The sequence below is a fragment of the Hemitrygon akajei genome, chromosome 28 (genome assembly GCF_048418815.1).
Source record: "Hemitrygon akajei chromosome 28, sHemAka1.3, whole genome shotgun sequence".
In the NCBI taxonomy this organism is placed as follows: domain Eukaryota; kingdom Metazoa; phylum Chordata; class Chondrichthyes; order Myliobatiformes; family Dasyatidae; genus Hemitrygon; species Hemitrygon akajei.
In genome coordinates, this window is record NC_133151.1 from 20,583,209 (window position 1) to 20,605,809 (window position 22,601).

The following is a 22,601-nucleotide window of genomic DNA, read 5'->3' on the forward strand; positions in this document are numbered from 1 at the left end:
TTGTTTCGATGATCTTGTATAATTTTGGGTAAAAAACATTGGAACAAGATCACTGAACATTTCATGAGAAAAGAAAGTTGCGGAAAAATATTGCAAAGCCAAAAATTTAATCCAAAGTAAGTTGTTATCACAGTACGCATAGGTCACCATATAGTCCAAAGTACAAAGTAAAATTTATTCTCACAATACAGACGTGTCACCAGATACAACGCTGAGATTCTTTTTCTGCGGGTATTCTTAGCAAAACTATAGAACGGTAACTGTGAACTGTAAATATGAGGAACTATAAACTGTTATCAAACTGTGCAAATGCAGAAAAACAAATAGCAATAAATATCGAGCATGAATTAACGATATAACACAATCCTGAAATGAATGTAACTATCCACTTTTGTTCAAGCCCCTGATGGTTGAGGGGTAGTAACTGTTCTTGAACCTGGTGCTGCGAGTCCTGAGGTACCTGTACCTTCTGCCTGATGGTAGCAGTGAGAAAAGAGCATTGTCTGGGTGGCGAGGATCTTTGATGATGGATGTTGCTTTCCTACAGCAATATTTCATGTGTAAGTGCTCAGTGGTAATGAATGTTTTAACTGTGATATACCCCTGGGCTGGATCCACTACCCTTCGTGGTATTTTCCACTCAAAGGCCTATGTTCTATATGTTCTATATGTTCCACTATGTTCCTATACCAGGCTGTATTACAGCCAGTCAGCACACTTTCCACCATACATTTATAGAAGCTTGCCAAGGTTTTCAATGACATGCTGAACCTCCGCAGAGTCCTGAGCAAGTACAGGTGCTGTTGTGCTTTCATTGTATAAGGTCCAGGACAGGTCAGGAATTTAAAGTTACTGAGTCTCTCCAACTCAGTTCGTCCTTTGATTATTGGCTCCTGTATCTCCCGTTTCCTCTCCTAAAGTCCACAATCAGTCCCTTGGTTTACTGTCATTGAGTAAGTGGTTGTTGTTATTATGTCAATCAGCCAGATTTTCGATCTCCCTCCTGTATGATAATTCATAACTCCCTTTGATACAGCCCACAACAGTAGTGTAATCAGTAAACTTGTATATGGTAACACAGACAAAATGCTGGTGGAACACAGCAGGCCAGGCAACATCTATAGGAAGAAGTACAGTCGACGTTTCGGGCCGAGACCCTTCGTCACGACTAACTGAAAGAAGAGATAGTAGGAGATTTGAAAGTGGGAGGGAGATGGGGAGGTCCGAAATGATGGAAGATTGGAGGGCGAGGGATGAAGCTAAGAGCTGGAAAGTTGATTGGCAAAAGGGATACACAGCTGGAGAAGGGAAACGATCATGGGACGGGAGGCTGAGGGAAAGAAAGGGGTAGGGGAGCATCAGAGGGAGCTGGACAGCAGGCAAGGAGTGATTATGAAAGGGGCAGAGAGAGAAAAAAAGGAAAAAAGAGGGAAAAGGGCGAAAATAAATAATAAATAAATAAGTGGATGGATGAATGAATAAGCAAACAATAAATAAATAGATAGGTGATGGGGTAAGAAGAGGAGGAGGGGCATTAATGAAAGTTAGAAAAATCAGTGTTTATGCCATCAGGTTGGAGGTTACCCAGACAGAATATAAGGTGTTGTTCCTCCAACCTGAATGTGGCTTCATCTCGACAGTAGAGGAGGCCATAGATAGACATATCAGAATGGGAATGGGGTGGAATTAAAATGTGTGGCCACTGGGAGATCCTGCATGTTTGCAAACTTTTATATGGTGTTGGAGCTGTACTTAGCCACACAGTCATAGGTCGAAAGTGAGTGGAGCTGGGGGCTAAGCTCACGTCCCTGTGGTGCTCCTGTGCTGACAGATATTGTGGAGGAGATGTTTTTGCCAATCTGAACTGACTGCGGTTTGCAACTGAGGAAATCCAGGAACCAATCGCACAAATGGGTATTGAAGCCCATGTCTTGCAGTGTGCTGATTAGTTTTGAGGGGATGGTGGTGTTAAATGCTGAGCTGTATTCAATAAAGGGCATCCAGATGTTTGCATCTTTGGTGTCCAGATGTTCCAGTGTTGTGTGAAGAGCCAACGAGACACATCTGCTGTTGCTTCAGTAAGTGAATTGGAGAGGATGCAAGTCACCATTCAGACAAGAGCTGATTTGCTTCAACACCTGCCTCTCAAAACAGATGTGGTTTCAGCGTTTTCAGTTTTATGTCGTCCGTCACCCTCTGGTGCAAACCATTCATGTAGACCGTGAAAAGCCTGGTCACAGCATCAATTGTTAGTCACCATCTTGCAACGCTGGAGTGGACCATTTATAGAAGCCTTTTCTGGATAGTCTCTGTGGCGCAATCGGTGAGCGCGTTCGGCTGTTAACCGAAAGGTTGGTGGTTCGAGCCCACCCAGGGACGCTGGTGGTCCAGCAGCTTTTGCCGTGCGTTGTATTGCCCGCTGGGAAACGCTGCGCTGTCCGGAGATCGGCGTTCCTGCTACTGCCTCACCACGTTCAGTGGCATTTAAAATGTTTGTTGTCGCGTACCGAGATACAGAAAGCTTCGCTTTCACGCTGTTCCGAGAGATCAGATCATTCCACAGTGTATTGAGACAGAACAATGTTCTCCTCCCAAGCTTTTTTTTAAATTTTATCTAAAAAGTCTTGTCTAGAATCAATCAACAAGTTATAGATACCGGTAATAGAACCATTAACAAAAGGTTTTAAATTTAAAAGATCGTCCAGTAATTTTTGATTACAGTGGTATACCTTTATGTGTTATGCTATAACATTTTGATCAATTTTATTACAATATATGGATGTACATAAGTTATATTGAGATGTATCTATGGGTTGCACTCTGTAAATCTTGTTTTTTTTTCTTCTGAATAAAAATATTGTAAAAAGAAAAGAGAGAGAACAATGTTAAGCAATAACAGAATGCAGAATAAAATGTCACTGCGACAGAGAAAGCACAGTGCGGGTAAATAATCAGGTGCCCCATCATAACGGGTAGATTGTGAGGTCGAGGGTCCATCTTATTGTACTCGGACACCATTCAGCCGGATAGAAGAAGGGAAAACAGAGAATACCCGGGGCGCATGATATCTTTCTGTCAGGACACCGAGCAGTGCAGTCGAACAGAGGGATCTGGGAGTACAGATACATAATTCCCTAAAAGTGGCGTCACAAGTAGATAGAGCTGTAAAGAGAGCTTTTGGTACATTGACCTTTATAAATCAAAGTATTGAGTATAAGAGTTGGAATGTAATGGTGAGGTTGTATAAGACATTGGTGGGACCGTATTTGGAGTATTGTGTGCGGTTTTGGTCACCTAATTACAGGAAGGATATTAATAAGGTTGAAAGAGTGCAAAGAAAGTTTACAACGATGTTGCGGGATTTGAGAAACTGAGTTACAGAGAAAGGTTGAATAGGTTAGTACTTTATTCCCTGGAGCGTAGGATAATGAGGGGTGATTTGATAGAGGTGTATAAAATTATGATGTGTATAGATAGAGTGAATGCAAGCAGGCTTTTTTCCACTGAGGCCAATGTAGAAAAAAAGAGGTCATGGGTTAAGGGTGAAGGGGGAAAAGTTTAAAGGGAACATGGGGGGGTGGAGCTTCTTCACGCAGAGAGTGGTGGGAGTGTGGAATGAGCTGCCAGATGAAGTGGTGAATGCGGGATCACTTTGACATTTAAGAAAAACTTGGACAGGTACATGGATGAGAGGGGTTTGGAGGGATATGGCCCAGGTGCAGGTCAGTGGGACTAGGCAGAAAAATGGTTCGGCACAGCCACGAAGGGCCAAAAGGCCTGTTTCTGTGCTGGAATATTCTATGGTTCTATGAGTGTGTAAGATCCGCTTCTCTTTGTCCATAAATGTGCGTTGCCTCGAGCAACATCTTTGGAACTAACCAACTTGCCGGGTCTAATGTCATGGTTTTGATTTAATTTGGTCATTCAGTTGGAGTCTAATTGGTTTCATCCCACATCGGTACCTCAACCATCTTATTTTCACTATGGATGTCCAAACCCTATACACGTCCAGCAACTCCACACCCCCCCCCCCCCCCCCCCGCACCAGGAAGGTCTCAAAGCTCTCCGCTTCCATCTGGATAACAAACCCAGCCAGCTCCCCTCTACCACCATTCACCTCCTTCCGGCCAAACTTGGCCTCCCACTTCCTTTAAACACACGGTGTAGCCACGGACGCTGTCATGGGTCCCAGCTGTGCCTGCCTGTTTGTCGGTTACATGGAACAGTCTATGTTCCAAGCCAACACTGGTATCGCTCCCTCACTTTTCCTGTACTACATACATAAACAGCAGCATTTCCGGTTCTTTCTGCACCCGTGTGGAACTCGTCCACTTCATCAGATTTGCTTGCAACTTCCACCCAGTCCAAAAGTTTACCTGGTCCCATATCCGACACCTCCCTCCCTTTTCTCTATCTCTCTGCAGACAACTTGTCTACTGATGCATATTATAACCACACAGACTCCCACAGATACCTGGACTATACCTCTTCGCACCCCATTACTTGTAAAAATGCCAGCCCCTTCTCTTAATTCCTCCGTGTCCGCAGGAGATTCATTCAAGAGCAAAGGAGATATCATGATTGTTTTTTCAAAGAAAGGGGCCTCCTTTCTTCCACCATCAAAGCTGCCCTCAACAGAATATCTCCCGTTTTGCCCTCACCCCATCCTCGCACCCTCCACCAGGATAGGGTTCGTCTTGTCGTCACCTGCCTCCCCCTCCAGCACACAATTCTCGGTAACTTCCACCATCTCCAGCGGGATCCCACCACGAAACACATTTTCCCTCCCCCCTCTACTTTCTGCAGGGATCCCATGTGAATCCCATGTGCATTCGTCCCTCCCACTGATCTCTCTCCTGTCACTCATCCTTGCAAGTGAAACAAGTGCCCCTACACATCTGCCATCATCACCATTCAGGGCCCCAGGAAATCCTTCCAAGTAAGGGGACACCTCAGCTGTGAGTCTTTCAGGATCATCTACCATGTCCAGTTTGTCCAGTGTGGCCTCCTGTATATCGGTGAGACCTGACACAGATTAGGAGTCCACTTCAGCGAGCACCTTACACTCTGTCCACCAGAACAAGCCAGATCTCCCAGTGGCCACCCATTTTAATTCCACTTCCCATTCCAATTCCGACAAAATAGCCCATTAGCCCATGGCCTCCCGTATTGTCGTGATGAGGCTACACCCAGGGTGGAAGAGCAACACATTATATTCCGTCTGGGTAGCCTCCAACCTGATGGCATGAACATCGATTTCTCAAATGTCCGGTAATGCCCCCTCCTTCACGAAGCCCCATTCTCTTTTCCATCTCTGACCTTATCCGTTACCTGCCCTTCACCTCCCTCTGGTGTTCCTCCCCCTTTTCTTTTTCCTATGGCCTTCTCCCCTTCCCTGTTATCCAGCCCAGTATCTCTCTCACCAATCAAAGGTTCAGGTCTTTAATTTATCAGACACCCCCCCCCCCCCGCCGGTTTCAACTGTCACCTCATGTTTCTTCCTCCCTCCCCACCGTCTGGCTCTGATTCCTCGTCGTTTTTTTCTCCAGCCGGGATGAAGGGACTCGGCCCGAAACGTCCACTGTATATTTCCCACAGGTGCTACCTGGCCTGCTGACTTCCTCCAACATTTTCTGTGTTGCTTGGATTTCCATCACCTGCGATTTTCTCTTTGTGCCTCTATCCATGTCGCTGCACACTAACATATTCATGTGCTGATCTAAGAACATCGTACACCCTTCCGTCTCTGAACCTGGCAGCCCGTTCCAAGCAGCCACCCCACTCCGTCTGAAAACGTGAGCCGCACATCTTCTTTAAACTCTCTCCCACTCCGACCTTACATTCATTCCCGCTAGAATTTCAAATCCTTACCCTGGGAACCAATTCTGACTCTGCCCAATCTATGACTCTCATAAAAACACAAAATGCTGGCAGACCACGTCACTACCTCCTCCCATAGATGCTGTCTGGCCTGCTGAGTTCTGCCAGCATTTTGTGTTTTTATTCATTTCCAGCATCTGCAGATTCACTCGTGTTGCCCATGTCTCTCATAATTTTCTACCTCATAATTCGATCAAGTTTCCTCTCAGGCTCTGACATTCCAATGAATACTCAAACAATTTGATCAGGCAATGTCTGGGCAACGCTTTATAAATCCTGCCGATCCTTCCTGTGAAGTGTCCATTCTTGCTGAATCTGGAATAGAGTCAGAAAAGGATTTAACGGGAAACTTTAGCGACGTTAATTCTATCTCTGATCCACGACACAGTGGATGATAACTAATGAACCAATCTTAAACTCGCAGCGTCAATTAGCATGAGTCATTACTCGGCCCTTGGAGTTCCGAGTAGACCGTGTCTATGTAAGAGGTTTAGTTGTTCTGTAGTCTAAAACTGCACAATCTGCGATGGCCGGGAATCGAACCCGGGTCAACTGCTTGGAAGGCAGCTATGCTCACCACTATACCACCATCACTCAATGATGTTGCAAAGGATTTGAGGTAGTGAGGCGTCTTCCATAGTTCCGTGTGACTCGATCAGTTTCCAAGCTGCTGATTAAATTCTGGGCTGAAATGGAAAAGTCAGGTACAGGCCAAATCGAGGTGGCGGGGACCAGACCCCAAATCGTATCAAAGCGACTGAACCCAATGTTTGGACAACGATTTAGATGCGGGGCCAGATTGAAAAGGTCAGGTTGTTCTGCCCGAGGCCAGGGACAAGCCGGTTCAGCTCGCTGCTCCACTCTGCACTGAACTAAGCATCTGTGCACAGACTCTCTCTGAGCATTTCAGTTCAATACGCTACAGAATTTGCTTGTGTTTATTGTTTGAAGGATTTCTCTTTCTTTCTGCACATTGGGTGTTTGATGGTCTTCTTATTTTATTAGTGGGTTCTTTTGGCTTTCTTTGTTTTACGACAGCCTGTTTGAAACAAACCTCAAAGTTGTATAATGTATGCGTACTTTAATAATAAATTTACTTTGAACAATGATTCAAAAACCTGATGCTTGAGGGATAAAATAAGGACAAAAAGATAACCAACTCAAAAGTGATTCTCTTTTAATTACAGGCCAGGATGCAGAAGAGTGGAAAATGACAAATATTCTTCACCTTTTTAAGAATTGCAATAGGGACAAGATGGGAAACTACCCTGGTGACTCTTACAATAGTGGTAGGGATATTATAAATTGCTGATATTATTGGAAAAGATATTTAACGCTAGGATCAGCTTGCATTTGAAAAAGCATAAACAATTTCAGAGCAGCCAATATTGCTTTGCATGGGCAACGTCAAGTCTTGCAAACTTGGCCGAACGTTTTAAGTGACAAATTCTATTGATGAGAGCTGGGTAGTGGGTACAGGACACAAGGACTTTGGTAAAGCTTTCAACAAGAGTCCCCATGGTAGGCTGATCCACAGCATGGAAGCACATGGCTCAAAAGAAATTTGGTAGAATATATTCAAAATGTACTCGGTCAGAGAACTCAGAAGGTAATGTTTGAGGGGTGTGATTCTGACTGGAGACCTGTGAACAGGGGGCCCACAAGGAATTCTGCTCTTTGTGAAATGATCTGGATGAAAATGAAGGAGGGCTGATTTGTTGGTCTGCAGAGACACAGAAATTGATGCAGTTATGGATCATGAGGAAAGTTGCCAAAGGATTCAGCAGAACATAGTTCAGCTAGAAATGTGGGCAGAGAAATGGGAGATAAGTCGGTGTACTCTGGGAAGTCAAATGTCAGAGGATTTCTTTGGAATTCCTCTCCCCATCAGAGTGGCTGGAATTACAGTTACGGCAGTGACATGCTCCACCTCAGGATGTGGGAGTCACTCAGTGTCCCCGATAACTTCACATGAGGGAAGTGCACCGAGGTGCAGCTCCTGACTGACCGTGTGAAGGAAATGAAGATGGAGATGGACAGACCGAGAGTTTCCAGGATGCTGAGACCAGAGATTCAGTGAGTTGGTCACACCTGAGGTCAGGCTGCAGATTGTTGGGTGACCACCATGACGGAAAGGGGAAGAGACACATGGTGCAATGTCTCCCTGTGGCCGTGACCCTCAGCAACAAGTACACTCCTTTGGATACCCCTGGGATGACGACCCAGAGACAGCAGCCCGTCAGGTCGCTGGTACTGAGACCCCAGACCAATGCTCCACGGGAGGAAAGGTCAAGGAAAGGTCAAGTGATGACAGCAGGCTCACAGTACAGGGGATGTGCAGGAGATTCTGTGGCAGCAACAGAGATGACACGATGGTGTGTCGCCTCTTGGGTACTGGGGTCAGGTTCGTCTCAGAGGTGCAGGATTTCCTAAAGATAAACTTGCCAGTCGAGTCAGTGGTAAGGAAACCAAATGTCGGCATTCATTCTGAGAGGACTACAATACAAAAGCAAGGATGTAAGCATTGGTCCGATCACACTTGGAGTATTGTGAACTGTTCTGGGCCCCTTATCTAAAAAGCTACATGCTCGCATCGGAGAGGGTCCAGAGGAAGTTCACAAAAATGATCCTGGCAATAAAAGGGTTAATGCACAAGGATTGTTTGATGGTTCTGGGCCTGTTCACTCTGGACTTTAGAAGAATGAGGGAATCTCATTGAAACCGATCAAATATTGAAAGGCCTAGAATGGAGTGGAGAGGGTGTTTCTGATAGTGGGGCTGTCTACGACCACAGGGCACAGCCTCACAATACTAGGACATACTGTTAGAACAAAGATAAGGAGCAATTTCCTTAGTAAAGGGCAGTGAATCTGTGTAGCCTATGTCAGGATGTTGTTCATTGGCTAGAGCTCAGTGATTAACACCATCATTCCCACAGTCCTGATCAATAAGCTACGGAACCTGGTCCTTCTGCAAATGGATCCTCGACTTCCTAACCGGGAAACTACAATCTGTGCGGATTGGTGATAATCCACACAGATTGTGTGGATTTATGGAGATGGGCTAACCCCTATTGACATCAATGGATCTGGGGTTGAGAGGGTAAACAGCTTTAAATTCCTCGACATCAACATACCCGAGGATCTCACATGGTCTGTACGTACCTGCTGTGTGGTGAAAAAGGCACAACAGCGCCTCTTTCACCTCCCAAATACTAAGAACTTTCTACAGGGGCACAATTGGGAGCATCCCAACTGGCTGCATCACTGCCTGGTATGGGAACTGTACCTCCCTTAATTGCAGCACAGCCCAGCACATCTGTTGTTGTCAACTTCCCATGATTCAGGACATTTACAAAGACAGGTGTGAGAAAAGGGCCGGAGGGATCATCGTGGATCCCAGTCACCCCAAGCACAATCTATTCCAGCAGCAACCATCCAGGAAACGGTACCACAGCACAAAAGACAGCACCAACAGGCTTCTGGACAGCTCCTTCCACCAGGCCATCAGACTGATTAACTCACGCTGATTTGAGGGTACCTCTATGTTACACTGGCTGTTCTATTTATTATCAATTATTATAAATCACTATGATTGCACATTGCATATTTAGATGGAGACATAACGTCGATTTTTAATCCTTATGTGTGTGAAAGATGCAAGAAATAAAGTCAATTCAAATATCTCCTCTTCTCTGAAGATCAACACTGGCCCTGGTGCACCTCAAGGATGTGTGCTTAGCCAACTGCTCTACTCCCTCTATACCCATGACTCTGTGACTAAATATAGCTCAAATGCAATCTATAAATATGCTGCATACAACCATTGTTGGTAGAATCTCAGATGGAGATGATTGGACAAACAGGAGTGGGATATACCAGCTAGTTGAGTGGTGTCACAGCAACAACCTTGTGCTTAATGTCAGTGAGACAAAACAGCTGATTGAAGGAAGGGTAAGACGAGGGAACCCGAACCAATCCTCACAGAGGGATCAGAACTGGACAGTGAACAATTTCAAGTTCCTGGGTGTCACTATCTCTGAGGATCTATTGATGCAGCTACAGTATAAAGAAGGCAAGACAGTGGATATATTTCATCAGGAGTTTGAAGACATCTGGTTTGTCACTTTAGAAAACCCAAAAACCACTGTAGATGTATTCTATATATTATTTATAATATTTCTTTTTTTGCAATATTTTAATTTACTTAATAAACATATCCATATACATATATACTGTAATTTATTTATTGTTTCTATATTATCAAGTCCTGCATTGAACTGCTGCTGCTGAATTAACAAATTCCCTGACTCCTGCCGGTGGTAATAAACCTGATTCTGGTTCTGACTCTGAATTCATCCCCACAGACGGATGTGGCCAATTCACTGGGTATATTGAATGTGGAGGTGGGGGGGGCGGGGGGAGGATAAGAGTGTTTGAGAGGGTTAAGAGATCTGTCATGATCTCTTATTCCTGGCAGAATGGTGCAGCAGACTGGATGGGCCAAATGGCCTAATTCTGCTCCTGTGTCTTATGGTCCGATGGTCTCGGAGCAGCTGCAGGACATTTCAAAGGGAAGGTTGAGCAGCCGGACATCGTGGTGGACGGTGCATGTCGGTAATAGCAACGTAGGGAGGAGGGATGTGGTCCTGTGCAGTGAATTTAGAGAAATAAGACAGAAACTAAAAACTAGTAAGCTCTGTATTACACCCAGTGACACTTGTTAGTGGGGGGAGATATAGAGAGATACCACTGATGAATGTGCGGCTCAGGAGCTGGTGCAGGGGGCAGACAGCCAGTTTCATGGATCAATGGGACATCTTCTCGGGATGGGTAGGCAGAAACTGTTCACTCCCCAGGGTCTGCTGGGAAGCAACAGTTTTCTGTGTCCTAAAACTGCACGGGATAGTTTTGATGTGACAGGGTGGAGGTTCAAAGGGAATCTGAAGGGTGAGTTGCTGGAGGGGAATAAAATTATGTGAGGCATACAAAGGTTAGAGAAGCAAAGGCTGTTTCCAGTGGTGTGGCTGTCTAAAGCTAAAGGGAATAGTTGTAAGGTAAGAGGGTGTATTTAAAGGGATTCTGAAGGGTAAATATTTGGCACAGAGAATAGCTGGTATCCCAAATGAGCTGCCAGAGGAGGTGGTGGAAACAAAGACACACAAAGTCTCTGTTGATGAACACTTCCCAGGAACCTGTCATTACTGTGTCATCCTGCCCTGGTTTAACTTCCCAGTGCTGGGTCCATTGTTGTTTTCCATCTGTATTAACAATTTGGATGAGAATGTGGTAAACTGGATCAGAAAGTTTGTAGAAGACAACAAGTTTAGGGGTATGATGGACAGTAAAGTCGACTAACAAAACTGGATGTGGGATGCGGACCAGCTGGAAAAATAAAGGTTACAATCTGGAACACACTGCCTGAGGGAGTGGTGCAGGCTGGTATTTAAGGACCACCTGAATGAGCATTTGAATCACCAGGGCATAAGACAGACCAAGTGCTGAGTTAGTGGAGACAGATTCCCGATGGTCAGTATAGACACGCAGAAACCAGTGACTGTGAAAGTTCAGTGGGAACCTGGAACACAGAAATTCAGGATGGCCTTACCTAAAACACTCAGAACCCAGGAGAATGGATTTTTGTTGGACAAAGGTATTAATGCATTAAGGTTAATAGTGAATCAGCCCCATCAAAAGGCTACCAAAATGCACCCATTCCCCGTGCACCAGTAACAGTACTTTTATATGGGAAACTGGTGAAGTACTCTGGTTAATATTAGGAGAGATGGCAGACAGCTTGGTCACAAAGGAGGGGTGCAAATATCTTCTCAGAGGATAAGGGGTTCAGTGGAACAAGCTCACAGCTGAGAATGAAGGTAACAAACCCCACTGCAGTGGAGGAATGTTGTTGCCAGGGTTGTCCAGGATAGAAACAGACCCTCTGGCCCATCACATTTATGCTCCCCATCACACACAGCTATACTAATCCCACTTTCCTCCATTAGTTTCATATCCCTCCAGGCCTTGCTCACCAAAGTACCTGTGCATGTGTCTCTAATATTGTTACACAGTTCCCTGTATGTGGCATCACAGGTAGACAGGGTTGTGTGTTCTACTTGCCTTATCAGCCAAAGAACTGCCTCTCATTAGAATTGTACAAAACTGTTTAAAGACAGATTAAAGGGGATCTGAAGGGTACATACTTCACACAGAGAATAGCTGCTATCCTAAATCAGCTGCCGGAGGAGGTGTGGGGGCAGAAACCCACAAAGTCTCTGTTCATTAAACCTTCTCAGGAACCTGTCATTCACTGTGAACATCCTGCCCTGGTTAAACCGCCCAGAATAGAGTCAGTGATTTATACAGAACTGAAACCGTCACTTCGGTAAAACTCATCCACGCCGACCAAGTTGTCGACCTGTACTCGTCCCATCCGCCTGCATTAGGCCCGTGTCCCTCTCAACCTTTCCTATCCATGTAACTGTGCAAATATGGTTGAAATATTGTACCTGAGGCAGAGAGCCGGTGCGGTGAGGTGCTGACAGACACTCACTGTTCCGTGGGCAGGAAGAGGAGAGGCCGATTCCCACAGTGGAGCCGAAACCCAAAGTAGAGACCGACTCCACTTTACTACAACCCCGTGCCCACCACCCCGGACTAACCGCCCACCCCGGACCATTCCCCTGGAAACGACGACGGAGACTGTATGACATGTATGACGTCATCTCATCACAGATCAGCATACGCAACACGGTATCACGTGACGGTGTCAACAGTCCGGGAGGCTGGGCAGAGAGAGCTGTCAATCAGTGGAGCCACTGAGAAATTGCGAGCGTTGTAGCAGAGTGGGTACAGAAGGACATTTCCGTGAACAGTGACACCACCCCCCACCCACGGGAATTGAGTGTGTTATAGAGAGTAATATTCACATTTTAATTTGACTCTTCGGTCTTATAAATATTTAATATTTGTATTTTCTATAATTGTGTGGATAATCTTTTACAATTTGCGATAGAAAAACGTTGTAACTAGATCACTGAACCTTTCATGAAAACACAACGTTCCGGAAAAATATTGTCAAAGTCAACATTTTAATCCAAAGTAAGTTAATAGAAGCATAGAAAATCTACAGCACCAAACAGACCTTTCGGCCCACCAGGTTGTGCTGAACGTGTCCCTACTTTAGGAATTACTGGGCTTACCTATCCAAAAGTCTCTTAAAAGACCCTATCGTATCTGCCTCCGCCACCGTTGCGGGCAGCCCATTCCACGCACTCACCACTCTCTGAGTAAAAAACTTACCCCTGACATCTCTGTACCTGCTCCCCAGCACCTTAACCTGTGTCCTCTTGTTGCAGCCAGTTCAGCCCCGAGAAAAAGCCTCTGACTATCCACACGATCGATGCCTCTCATCATCTTGTACACCTTGGGCCTAAAGGAAACGATGCTGACTTTGTCCTATTTTATCATGTGTCGCCAAGTAGCCCGAAAATACATCGAGTCCATCATCTTCCCAATCACTGAGGTCAGACTGACTGGCCTATGATTTCCTCTCTTCTGCCCTTCTCCCTTCTTCAAGAGTGGAATAATGTTTACAATTTTCCTGTTCTCCAGAACCACGCCAGAATACAGGGATTATAGAAAGATTATTACTAAAACTGCCACTATCTCTTCAGTCACCTCTTTCATAGCACTGGTGTAGAAAATCCCGTCCAGCTGATTTATCTACTTTCAGATCTTTCAGTTTCCCAAGCAGCTTTTCCCTAGTAAAGGTCAAGTCAATCATTTCTGCCCTTGATTCTTCTGAATTTCCAGCAGACTGCCAGTGTCTTCCACAGTGAAGACTGATGCACAATACTTATTCAGCTTCTCTGCCACTTCCCTGTACCCCATTACTACCTCTCCAGCATCATCTACTTTTGCCTCTCTTTTACACTTTGTATATCTGAAGAAACTTCTGGTATCCTCTTTAATACTAATGGCTAGCTTACCTTCGTATTTCATCTTTTCCCTCTCAATGACCTTTTTTAGTCGGTTTCAAAGTTTTGTAAATTGTATAACTGAGTGTCAGGGACGTCTCAGAGCAGCTACTGAACAATGTTCACTCAGCCAGAGGTGGTGGTTCACGTCAGTAGCAGTGGACAGGTAGAAAAGGGATGAGGTCCCACAGTGAATACAGGGAGTTAGGGAACAAGTTAAAGGGCAGTTCCTGAAAGGTTATAATTTTTGTGTTACTCCCAATGCTCTGTGGTAGTACGGGTGGGAACAGAAAGTTAGAGCAGATGAATGTGTGGCTGAGGAGCTGGTGCAGGGACAGGGTTTCAGGATTCCAGAACACTGGAACCTCTTCAGGTCCAGAGGTGACAGTTACAAGGGGGGGGGGTGGTTTGCACCTTCACAGGAGGGGGGTCAGTATCATGAGGTTCATTGTTGCTCCCTGGGAGGGTTGAAATGAGATTGACAGGGGTATGTGAACCGGAACACCGGTCACTGAATGGAGAGATTGACGCTAAGTTTGATGCTTAATACTGTAAGGATGGATTTTGAGGCAAATCCACATCTGACATGAGTTTGTTTAAAGACCAGCTGCACAGTGATTCAGGGCCAGTTTGTTCCTGTAAGGGAGAGGGTCCAGTATGACAAGGTTCAGGCACCTTGGATGATGAGAAAGGAAGTAAATTTAGTCGAGGAAGAGTGAGAAGCATATGCAAGGCTTAGGAAGCTGGAATCAAACAGGTTGTTTGAGGACTATATTTAAAACACAGAAGGGAATGCAAGAACATTTGGAGAGCGAGAAACAGTGATGAAAAATCTCTGATGAGTAGGATTAAAGATAATCGCACTGCATTCTGTACATTCATTGTGGTTGAAAGGATACCCAGGGGTGCACATCCAACATAAAGGGTGGGTACACAGGTAATGGCAGGAACATTAACATACAGAAGGATGTTGGGTCCGGGCAGATTGGTTCCCTGAAACTGGGAGCACAGGTTGACAGGGCGGTAAAGCCGGTGTACGGCATGTTTGCCTTCATCAGGCACGGCATTGAGTTCAATCACCAGGACATCATGTTACAGTTTATAAAATGCTGGTTAGGCCACATTGAGAGCACAGTGTTCAGTTCTGGTCACCTCATTCTAGGAAGCATGTGGAGGTTTTGGTGCAGGTGCAGAAGTTGTTAAGCAGGATGTCTGGAGGAGGAGTGAGGTGAGGAGAGGCTCGACATGCTGGAGCTTTTTCCTCTGGAGTGGTGTCAGCTCAGGAGAGATCTGACAGAAATTTATACCATTTTGTAGGACATAGTTGGTGTAAACAGCCAGTAATATTTTTCACAGGAGGGAAATGTCTTCTACTAAAAGGCATGTATTTAAGGTCAGAGGAAGAAAGTGAAGGGAACAGTGATGGGGACTTGGAATACACTGTCAGGGGTGGTGGCAGAGGCAGAGAGCACAGGGGTATTTAGGGAAGTCTTAGACAGACAGGAATTTGTAGAGAAGTGACTGGTACTACGGTGCTGAAGAACTCGATCCACCCACCCCTCCCTTTTCTCCCTGGCACAAACCAAACTCAGAGCGACGCACCGCCTCACATAGGGAGACTCTCGGCAGATCTGACCAAACTGACCCTCTCTTTCGCAAAATGTTCATTTATATTCAGAGGACTGGGTGGACGAGTTTTTTTCAGTAAATACGGTCGGCTCCACAGGGTAAACGTACCTTTGTAGACAGTCAGAGACCTGTATAGCTGTACCGCGGAGAGCATTCTGACAGGCTGCATCTGTCTGGTGTGGAGGGGCTACTGCACAGCACCGAAAGAAGCTGCTGATAGTACCCAGGACATCTTTAGGGAGCGGTGCTCATAAAGGCAGCGTCCATTATTAAAGACCTCCAACACCCAGGGCATGCCCTTTTCTCACTGTTACCGTCAGGCAGGAGATACAGAAGCCTGAAGGCACACACTCAGCCATTCAGGAACAGCTTCTTCCCCTCTGCCATCCGATTCCCAAATGGACATTAAAACTATGGACACTACCTCACTTTTTTAATATACAGTATGTCTGTTTCTGCACATTTTTCAAAATAACATAGTCAATATACGTAACTGAGAGAGCTACATTCGGTCGGCTGAGAGGGGAAAACGAGCCGGGACTGAAACGAACCGGTTTCCGTGCAGATTTATATCGGTTCACTACCAAACGGACGGAAAACACCCGCCGCTCAGCCCTTCCACAGACATTGTGAGCGGCTCTGAAAAGAGCCTTTGGGTAAATAGATTCAGCTCACGTCGCTTCACTTACTGGCAGCGCCGGTTTTCTTGGGCAACAGGACGGCCTGGATATTGGGTAACACACCGCCCTGAGCGATAGTCACCCCTCCCAGCAGCTTGTTCAGCTCCTCGTCGTTGCGGACGGCCAGCTGCAGGTGCCGGGGGATGATGCGGGTCTTCTTATTGTCCCGGGCCGCGTTGCCGGCCAATTCGAGGATTTCGGCCGTCAGATACTCGAGCACAGCAGCCAGATAGACCGGGGCTCCGGCACCCACCCGCTCAGCATAGTTGCCCTTTCTTAGGAGTCTGTGAACCCGGCCGACCGGGAACTGCAGCCCAGCCCGAGACGAGCGAGATTTGGCCTTGGACCGAGCTTTGCCAGCGCCGCCTTTTCCACGTCCAGACATTTCCACCGTCACGATATTACTCCAACGAGAATGAAGGAATGTTCAACCCGCCCCAACTGGCCCCTTTTATACCCGCTTTCAGAATGCAAACTGATGTTTGTGATACGTGTGATCCTGCTTATTCTCATTGGTGAAGAGAAATACTCCAATCGAAGAACTGCCTTAATCACCAATCAGCAGTCCGTAAAGGTAGAAGCGCGGAAAATAACCGTCTCCTCCCCAAAGTGCACTGAAATCTGGAAAAAAGCCCGCCAAAAAATAAATCTACCGTACAAATTTAATTTCAAGTTAAATAATTGCAGATCTGTTTTAAGATTGGGTCTTCGCATTTCCCTCTGTTACTGAAACCGGGCACATTTGATTTAAGTGTAGTTGATAATGGAATGTCTGGGAACTCAATTCTCTAATTTCTTTAAACCCGTAACGGAACCAAATAAAACTGACCCTCAACTTCTGCCCGCGGTCGGTCTCTGTGTGAACGTTATCATGTTATGAAAAACGGCTCTTCTCAAACTTTGACCAGAGTCTAGTCTGCAATTTTATAAAGTTTTTATATGAAAGAGCCATCAGAAGGAAATCTGCAGATGCTGGAAATTCAAACAGCACACACAAAATGCTGGTGGAACCCAGCAGGCCAGGCAACATCTATAAGAAGCAGTGTCGACGCTTCTCCATATGAAAGAGCCATGAGGTCTTTCAGGCTCGAGTTGAACTGATATTCAGGAGTTACCCAACTGGAACCAATAAACTCCTGAAGCCACAAATAAAACAACGGCAGCAATCCTCCGCTTGGCGTGGATACCGAGTGGGACGGACTGATGGGGAAGGGGGGGGGGGGGTCGAACCAATTCCTTGTCAGTTCAGTGGGAGTTTAATCCAACCGCGATTTAGCTGTTGTAAAAGTCACCAGACATAAAGTATGTGTAATTTATTACCTAAATGCTCGTACAACTCTTTCATTGAAATTGTGAGTGGCTCTTAAAAGAGCCGTTGTGTTTTCGATCATCTCACTGGGGAGCTTTACTTGGAGCTGGTGTACTTGGTCACCGCCTTTGTTCCTTCGGACACGGCGTGCTTGGCCAGCTCCCCGGGCAGCAGCAGGCGCACGGCGGTCTGGATCTCCCGGGAGCTGATGGTGGACCGCTTGTTGTAGTGGGCCAGGCGGGAAGCCTCACCTGCGATGCGCTCGAAAATATCGCTCACGAATGAATTCATGATGCTCATGGCCTTGGAGGAGATGCCGGTGTCGGGGTGAACCTGCTTCATCACTTTGTAGATGTAGATGGCGTAACTCTCCTTCCTCGACCTCTTGCGCTTCTTGCCAGACTTGCTCGCCGGTTTGGCCAGAGCTTTCTTGGCGCCCTTCTTGGGAGCGGGTTTCGGTGGATCAGGCATTTCTCGTTGGTTTCAAACACAATAATAAGCAGAAGCTGACCGGAGCGCGGATTAAATAGGCAGCGCTCAAAGTGGTATGTTAATGAGGATGGGAATGCTGAGCATTTCCATTGGCTGTTTGGAGAAATGAATCACCAATCGGAACGCTGGGGGATGGGAAGTGGCGCCAATGTGTGGCGGTTACCGCTGTCGTTTAATGCGGGAGGAAGTACAGAAGGGCAGAGACAGGCGGGGGTGCGGGCTGACATTGAAAAGGGAAACGCAAATTTCAAAAGCAGAATGAAAATATAATCAGATGAAATATTGTAAAAATAAACACTAAGACGTTTAGTTCATGACACAGGCAGGAGAACGAAGGAGAGATTTGGACATTTCAATGTAAAGTTCAAATCGAGTTTATTTATGCACAGGTGAAAGGAACAACGGATTTGTAGCAGCATCACAGACACATTGCATCAGACACAACATTGACCAGAAACACTGGAATTAAATATGAATTATACCAACATATTCAAATAGACAGAGGACTATCAGAACAAAATCAAAATAACAAAGAGATTCTGTGGGCAGTGGGAGAATCATCCCTCTTGTGTTTCATCATCTCGTCACTCTCGATTCAGTGTCACGCAACGCTGCCACTTTGATCCGGCCAATGCCTTCATTCACCAGGTCCAACACTTGCCTTTATTGGATTTTCCTCCTCCTTACACTAGTCATCGGGTTTGTGGGGTTGTGTGTCCCCTTGGACCTCTGGATGAGGTTTAAGGGAAGGGCTGGTGGATGTATATGTGGGGCTGGGAGAGATAAGGCTGTAGAGTTTAGTATGGTGAGATATGTGGGGCTACGGTGGATGGGGTAGTGTAGTGGAGCCACACAGTGGCTGATGCCTTTCATTATCGTGGTTCAACACCACTTGGCTTAGGGAACCGGGTGTGCAAAGGGACACATCATCAATAATACAACTTAGGGTCATTGGGAGTTTCGGGTCTTTAATCATGAGACAATCTCACCCAGGCAACGCAGCCAGGGTGGATCAGGCCCGGCGTGTTTATCCCAGGGAGCAAGATAATGAGAGGCGTGTAATTCTGCAAGTTGTGGGTATTTTCGACCTTGTTACTTGGCTTTATTTTGACCATTTGGGGAGAAAAATGTTCTGAGGCCTAGTAATCAGGCTTTACTTCCAAGTACAGTTCAACTTCCCTACTCTAAATTTACACCTGTCTTTATTTTGCATCTGTGTGCCTGGGGTTGCATGGGTTAAATTAACAGAGTTTACTGCAGTACAAACTAGTGATTAATGTCGGGCAGATTGATCCATGATTCCAAAACGCAAAAATCTCTGAAATCCAGAATTTATTGTACTGACATTACGTCACAAATGGGGAATTTTACCCAGGATTAAATGGCTTGTCTAATGAAGAGTGTTTCATGTCACTAGGCCTCTATTCACTGGAAATTCAAAGAAAGAAGGGTTACTGAATTGAAACCTATCAAATAGTGAAAGGGCTTGAGTGAGTGGATGTGGAGAGGACTTTTCCTGTGGTAGGAATGTCTGTAACCAGACCACAAGGTTTCAAAATAGAGAGGCATCCTTTTAGAGTGGAGTTGAGGAGGAATTTCATCAGCCAGAGAGTGGTGAATCGGTGGAATTTTTGGCCACAGGCAGCTGTAGAGGCCAAATCACTGGGTATAGGCAGAGATTGGGGCTAACAGGAAAAATTGATCAGTGATGATGAAATGGCAGAGCAGGCTCGATGGGCCAAATGGCCGAATTCTGCTCCTAAATCTGATGGTCTTATGGACTCACTTAGAGACTAAAATTTTTCCAGAGACTGGTAATCTCAGCTTTGACTCAACCCAGCACCTGAGGCTCCAGATTCCTTATATAAGGAATACAGAAGTTCTTTGTTCTCAGATTAAAGGAATATGATCTCATATCCTTTCTGAATGCTTGTCACCTCACTCTGATCAACAGACACAAAATACTGGAGGAAGTCAGCAGGCCGGGCAGCATCTATGGGAAAGAGTAACGAGTCAATGCTTCAGGCTGAGAACCTTCACCAGGGAGAGATCTGCTGGAAGGGTCTCGGGCCGAAGTGTCGACTGTTTACTCTTTTCCATAAAGGCTGCCTGTCCTGCTGAGTTCCTTCAGCATTTTGTATGTGCTGTTTTGGATTTCCAGCATCAGCAGATTCTCTCGTGTTTGTGATTTACGCCTCCTTCTGAGGGTATTTTCCTCAGTTATGGAGCTCTCATTCAGGGGAAAGATCCATCCTGAAAGAATCTAACAGATTTCCTCGTTTTCTCATTAACTGCAGGAATACAGACCCAGCCCATCACTCTCCTCTCACATAACTAACCCTCCATCCCTGGAACCAGCCCGGTCAGTGTGGGGAACTGTCACTGAACTCCCTCTATTGCAGGGATATCCTTCCTGAGGAAGTGTGACCAAACCCGGGCACTATATTCAAGGTGTGCTCTCACCAGGGCCCTATAGAATCCCAGTGAGACATCTGTACCCCACTTCTCCACTCCTCCTGGATCAGAAGACAAAATACTGTTTGCCTCCCTCATTACTTGTTGTATCTGCATGTTAACTCAAGTGATTTGTTTACAAGGACGCCCAGGTCCCTCTGAACATCCCGTGTGGAGATAACTCTTACAGTTTGATCCTGGGAATGGGTAATCTCACATTTCCCCACATTCTGTTCCATCTGCCCCATCCTCAACCATTCACTCTCCTGTCTACATCCCCAAACCTTCTCACTACTGACCCTGTCCCTCCCGCTCTGTCACAGCAACAGACGTTGTCACTGAATTATGCAGCACAGAAACAGGCCCTTCAGCCCAACACATCCATGCTGACCAAGCGGCCAAACAAAACCATTGTCAGTTACCTGAATTTGGCCCATGTCCCTGTGAACCTTCCCTCTCCGCAGTCCAAGAGATATTGCAACTCTGCCCCCCATACCATCACTGGAAGTAGTTTGTTCCATGTAAACAGCACATTCTGTGAACAAAACCTGCTGCTCAGGGTCCCAGTTAATTTTTTCCTCTTTGACTTTATACCTGTAATCTCTAGCTTCCAACTCCACGACCCTGGAGATAACAGATTCACTACTGACCGTATCAATGTCTTCCGTTATTTTATCAGCTTCTCTAATGTCACATACACTCTGATGAGAATGTTCCAGTCTATCCAGCCTCCTGTTATAGACTCCTTCGATCCTTTCCTTCGTGAATGGATAACATAACCCATCCTCCAATCCTCTGCCACTACTCCTGCCCGAGAAACGCGCAGAGAGACAGAGGCGGGGAGGGGAGGGGACAGAGTCAGCGTGACAGACAGGGCCGAGACCGGCCTCACATCTTCCAGCTCCGTCTTCACTTTACTACACCCGGCAATTTCCAACGGTTTATCCGAAACACAGAGCTCCAGAGAGGGGAAGAAACTCCCTCACACACCACGTACACAGTGAAGGATTTCTAGGAATTTACTGGCTGTCGGACTTCATGCAATCAGAATACAGTGTGATTGGCGCAGGATTAATTTCAAATCGCCCGCCAATTTCAGAGCACCCAGCAACGGTGCTTGATTACTTTTTTATATTATTTACCATTAATTGTATCACGGATTCTACAATTTCAGTTTCATTTAATATATAATTGCCTCAGTTAAGATTTAAATGGATGATTACAGCATCGTTTCTCTGAATGAGGGAACTGATATCTGTCCGAGACGGACGAGGGGATGATGATCGATATTAATGCATTCAGAGCTTCTGCCGTAATCACCGGCTGAAAAGGCAGAATCGCAGGGATATTTCAAGCGGAACAGATTATTCTGCTTCAAAAGTAACTCAACCAAATATATCGATAAAAATAATTAAAAGGTTGTGGACACGGCTCCCTCTGTGATGTGGTGGGTGGCTCTAAGAAGAGCCTTTGTGTTCTCGGGAGGAAGTGGGAGTTTTTCAGCCGCCGAAGCCATAGAGAGTGCGGCCCTGGCGTTTCAGAGCGTACACCACATCCATGGCAGTGACCGTCTTGCGCTTGGCGTGTTCAGTGTAGGTGACCGCATCCCGGATCACATTCTCCAGGAAAACCTTCAGCACCCCGCGGGTCTCCTCGTAGATCAGACCCGAGATCCGCTTGACGCCGCCACGGCGAGCCAGACGGCGGATGGCCGGTTTGGTGATGCCCTGGATGTTATCACGGAGCACTTTACGGTGCCGCTTGGCTCCGCCTTTGCCCAGTCCTTTGCCTCCTTTCCCTCTGCCAGACATGATGCTGCTTCACTCAGGTCGCTGCTCACTGACAAACCGACTGCTGCTGTCTCCTTTTATACACAGCGCCCCGACCTGCCCGAGAAACGCGCAGAGAGACAGAGGCGGGGAGGGGAGGAGACAGAGTCAGAGTGACGGACAGAGCCGAGAGCGGCCTCTCATCGTCCAGCCCCGCCTTCACTTTACTGCAACCCCCCCCCCCCCCCCACCCTCCAATTTCCAGCGGTGTATCCGCAACACAGCGCTCCAGCGGAAAAAACTCCCTCACACACCACGTACAGACTGGAGGATTTCTGGAAATTTGCTGATGCTCCTGCTTTAAATTACAGGAAGTGTTTTTCCATTCCGCAAATCCCCGAGGACCTCGG

General features: G+C 46.3%; 3 protein-coding genes and 2 non-coding genes across 5 annotated transcripts in view; 1 reads left to right on the forward strand and 4 right to left on the reverse strand.

Annotated features, from left to right (window-relative positions):
• LOC140717751 (uncharacterized) overlaps window positions 1-16,586 on the reverse strand; it is a 47,783-nt gene extending 31,197 nt beyond the window's left edge. Inside the window, exon 1 of the mRNA XM_073031466.1 lies at window positions 16,173-16,586. Within this exon, the coding sequence (XP_072887567.1) occupies window positions 16,173-16,552 (380 nt within the window). The 5' untranslated portion in view covers window positions 16,553-16,586. The remainder of the gene's footprint in view (window positions 1-16,172) is intronic.
• On the forward strand, window positions 2,306-2,379 carry trnan-guu (transfer RNA asparagine (anticodon GUU)). The gene has a single exon. It is a non-coding gene; the product is annotated as a tRNA-Asn (tRNA).
• On the reverse strand, window positions 6,403-6,474 carry trnag-ucc (transfer RNA glycine (anticodon UCC)). Its single transcript has one exon. It is a non-coding gene; the product is annotated as a tRNA-Gly (tRNA).
• Window positions 16,587-17,461: 875 nt separating the features above from the next.
• On the reverse strand, window positions 17,462-19,062 carry LOC140717752 (histone H2B-like). The gene has a single exon (XM_073031467.1). It carries the CDS (start codon window positions 17,945-17,947, stop codon window positions 17,573-17,575), a length of 375 nt encoding a protein of 124 aa, XP_072887568.1. The 5' UTR covers window positions 17,948-19,062; the 3' UTR covers window positions 17,462-17,572.
• A 2,610-nt stretch (window positions 19,063-21,672) lies between these two features.
• Window positions 21,673-22,233, reverse strand: LOC140717479 (histone H4). Its single transcript, XM_073031058.1, has one exon. It carries the CDS (start codon window positions 22,231-22,233, stop codon window positions 21,922-21,924), a length of 312 nt encoding a protein of 103 aa, XP_072887159.1. The 3' UTR covers window positions 21,673-21,921.
• Window positions 22,234-22,601: the final 368 nt, after the last annotated feature.

Bases quoted from the DNA above. Each gene is read 5' to 3' on its own strand.
- LOC140717752 (XM_073031467.1), bottom strand. From the start codon at position 17,947: ATGCCTGATCCACCGAAACCCGCTCCCAAGAAGGGCGCCAAGAAAGCT.
- LOC140717479 (XM_073031058.1), bottom strand. From the start codon at position 22,233: ATGTCTGGCAGAGGGAAAGGAGGCAAAGGACTGGGCAAAGGCGGAGCC.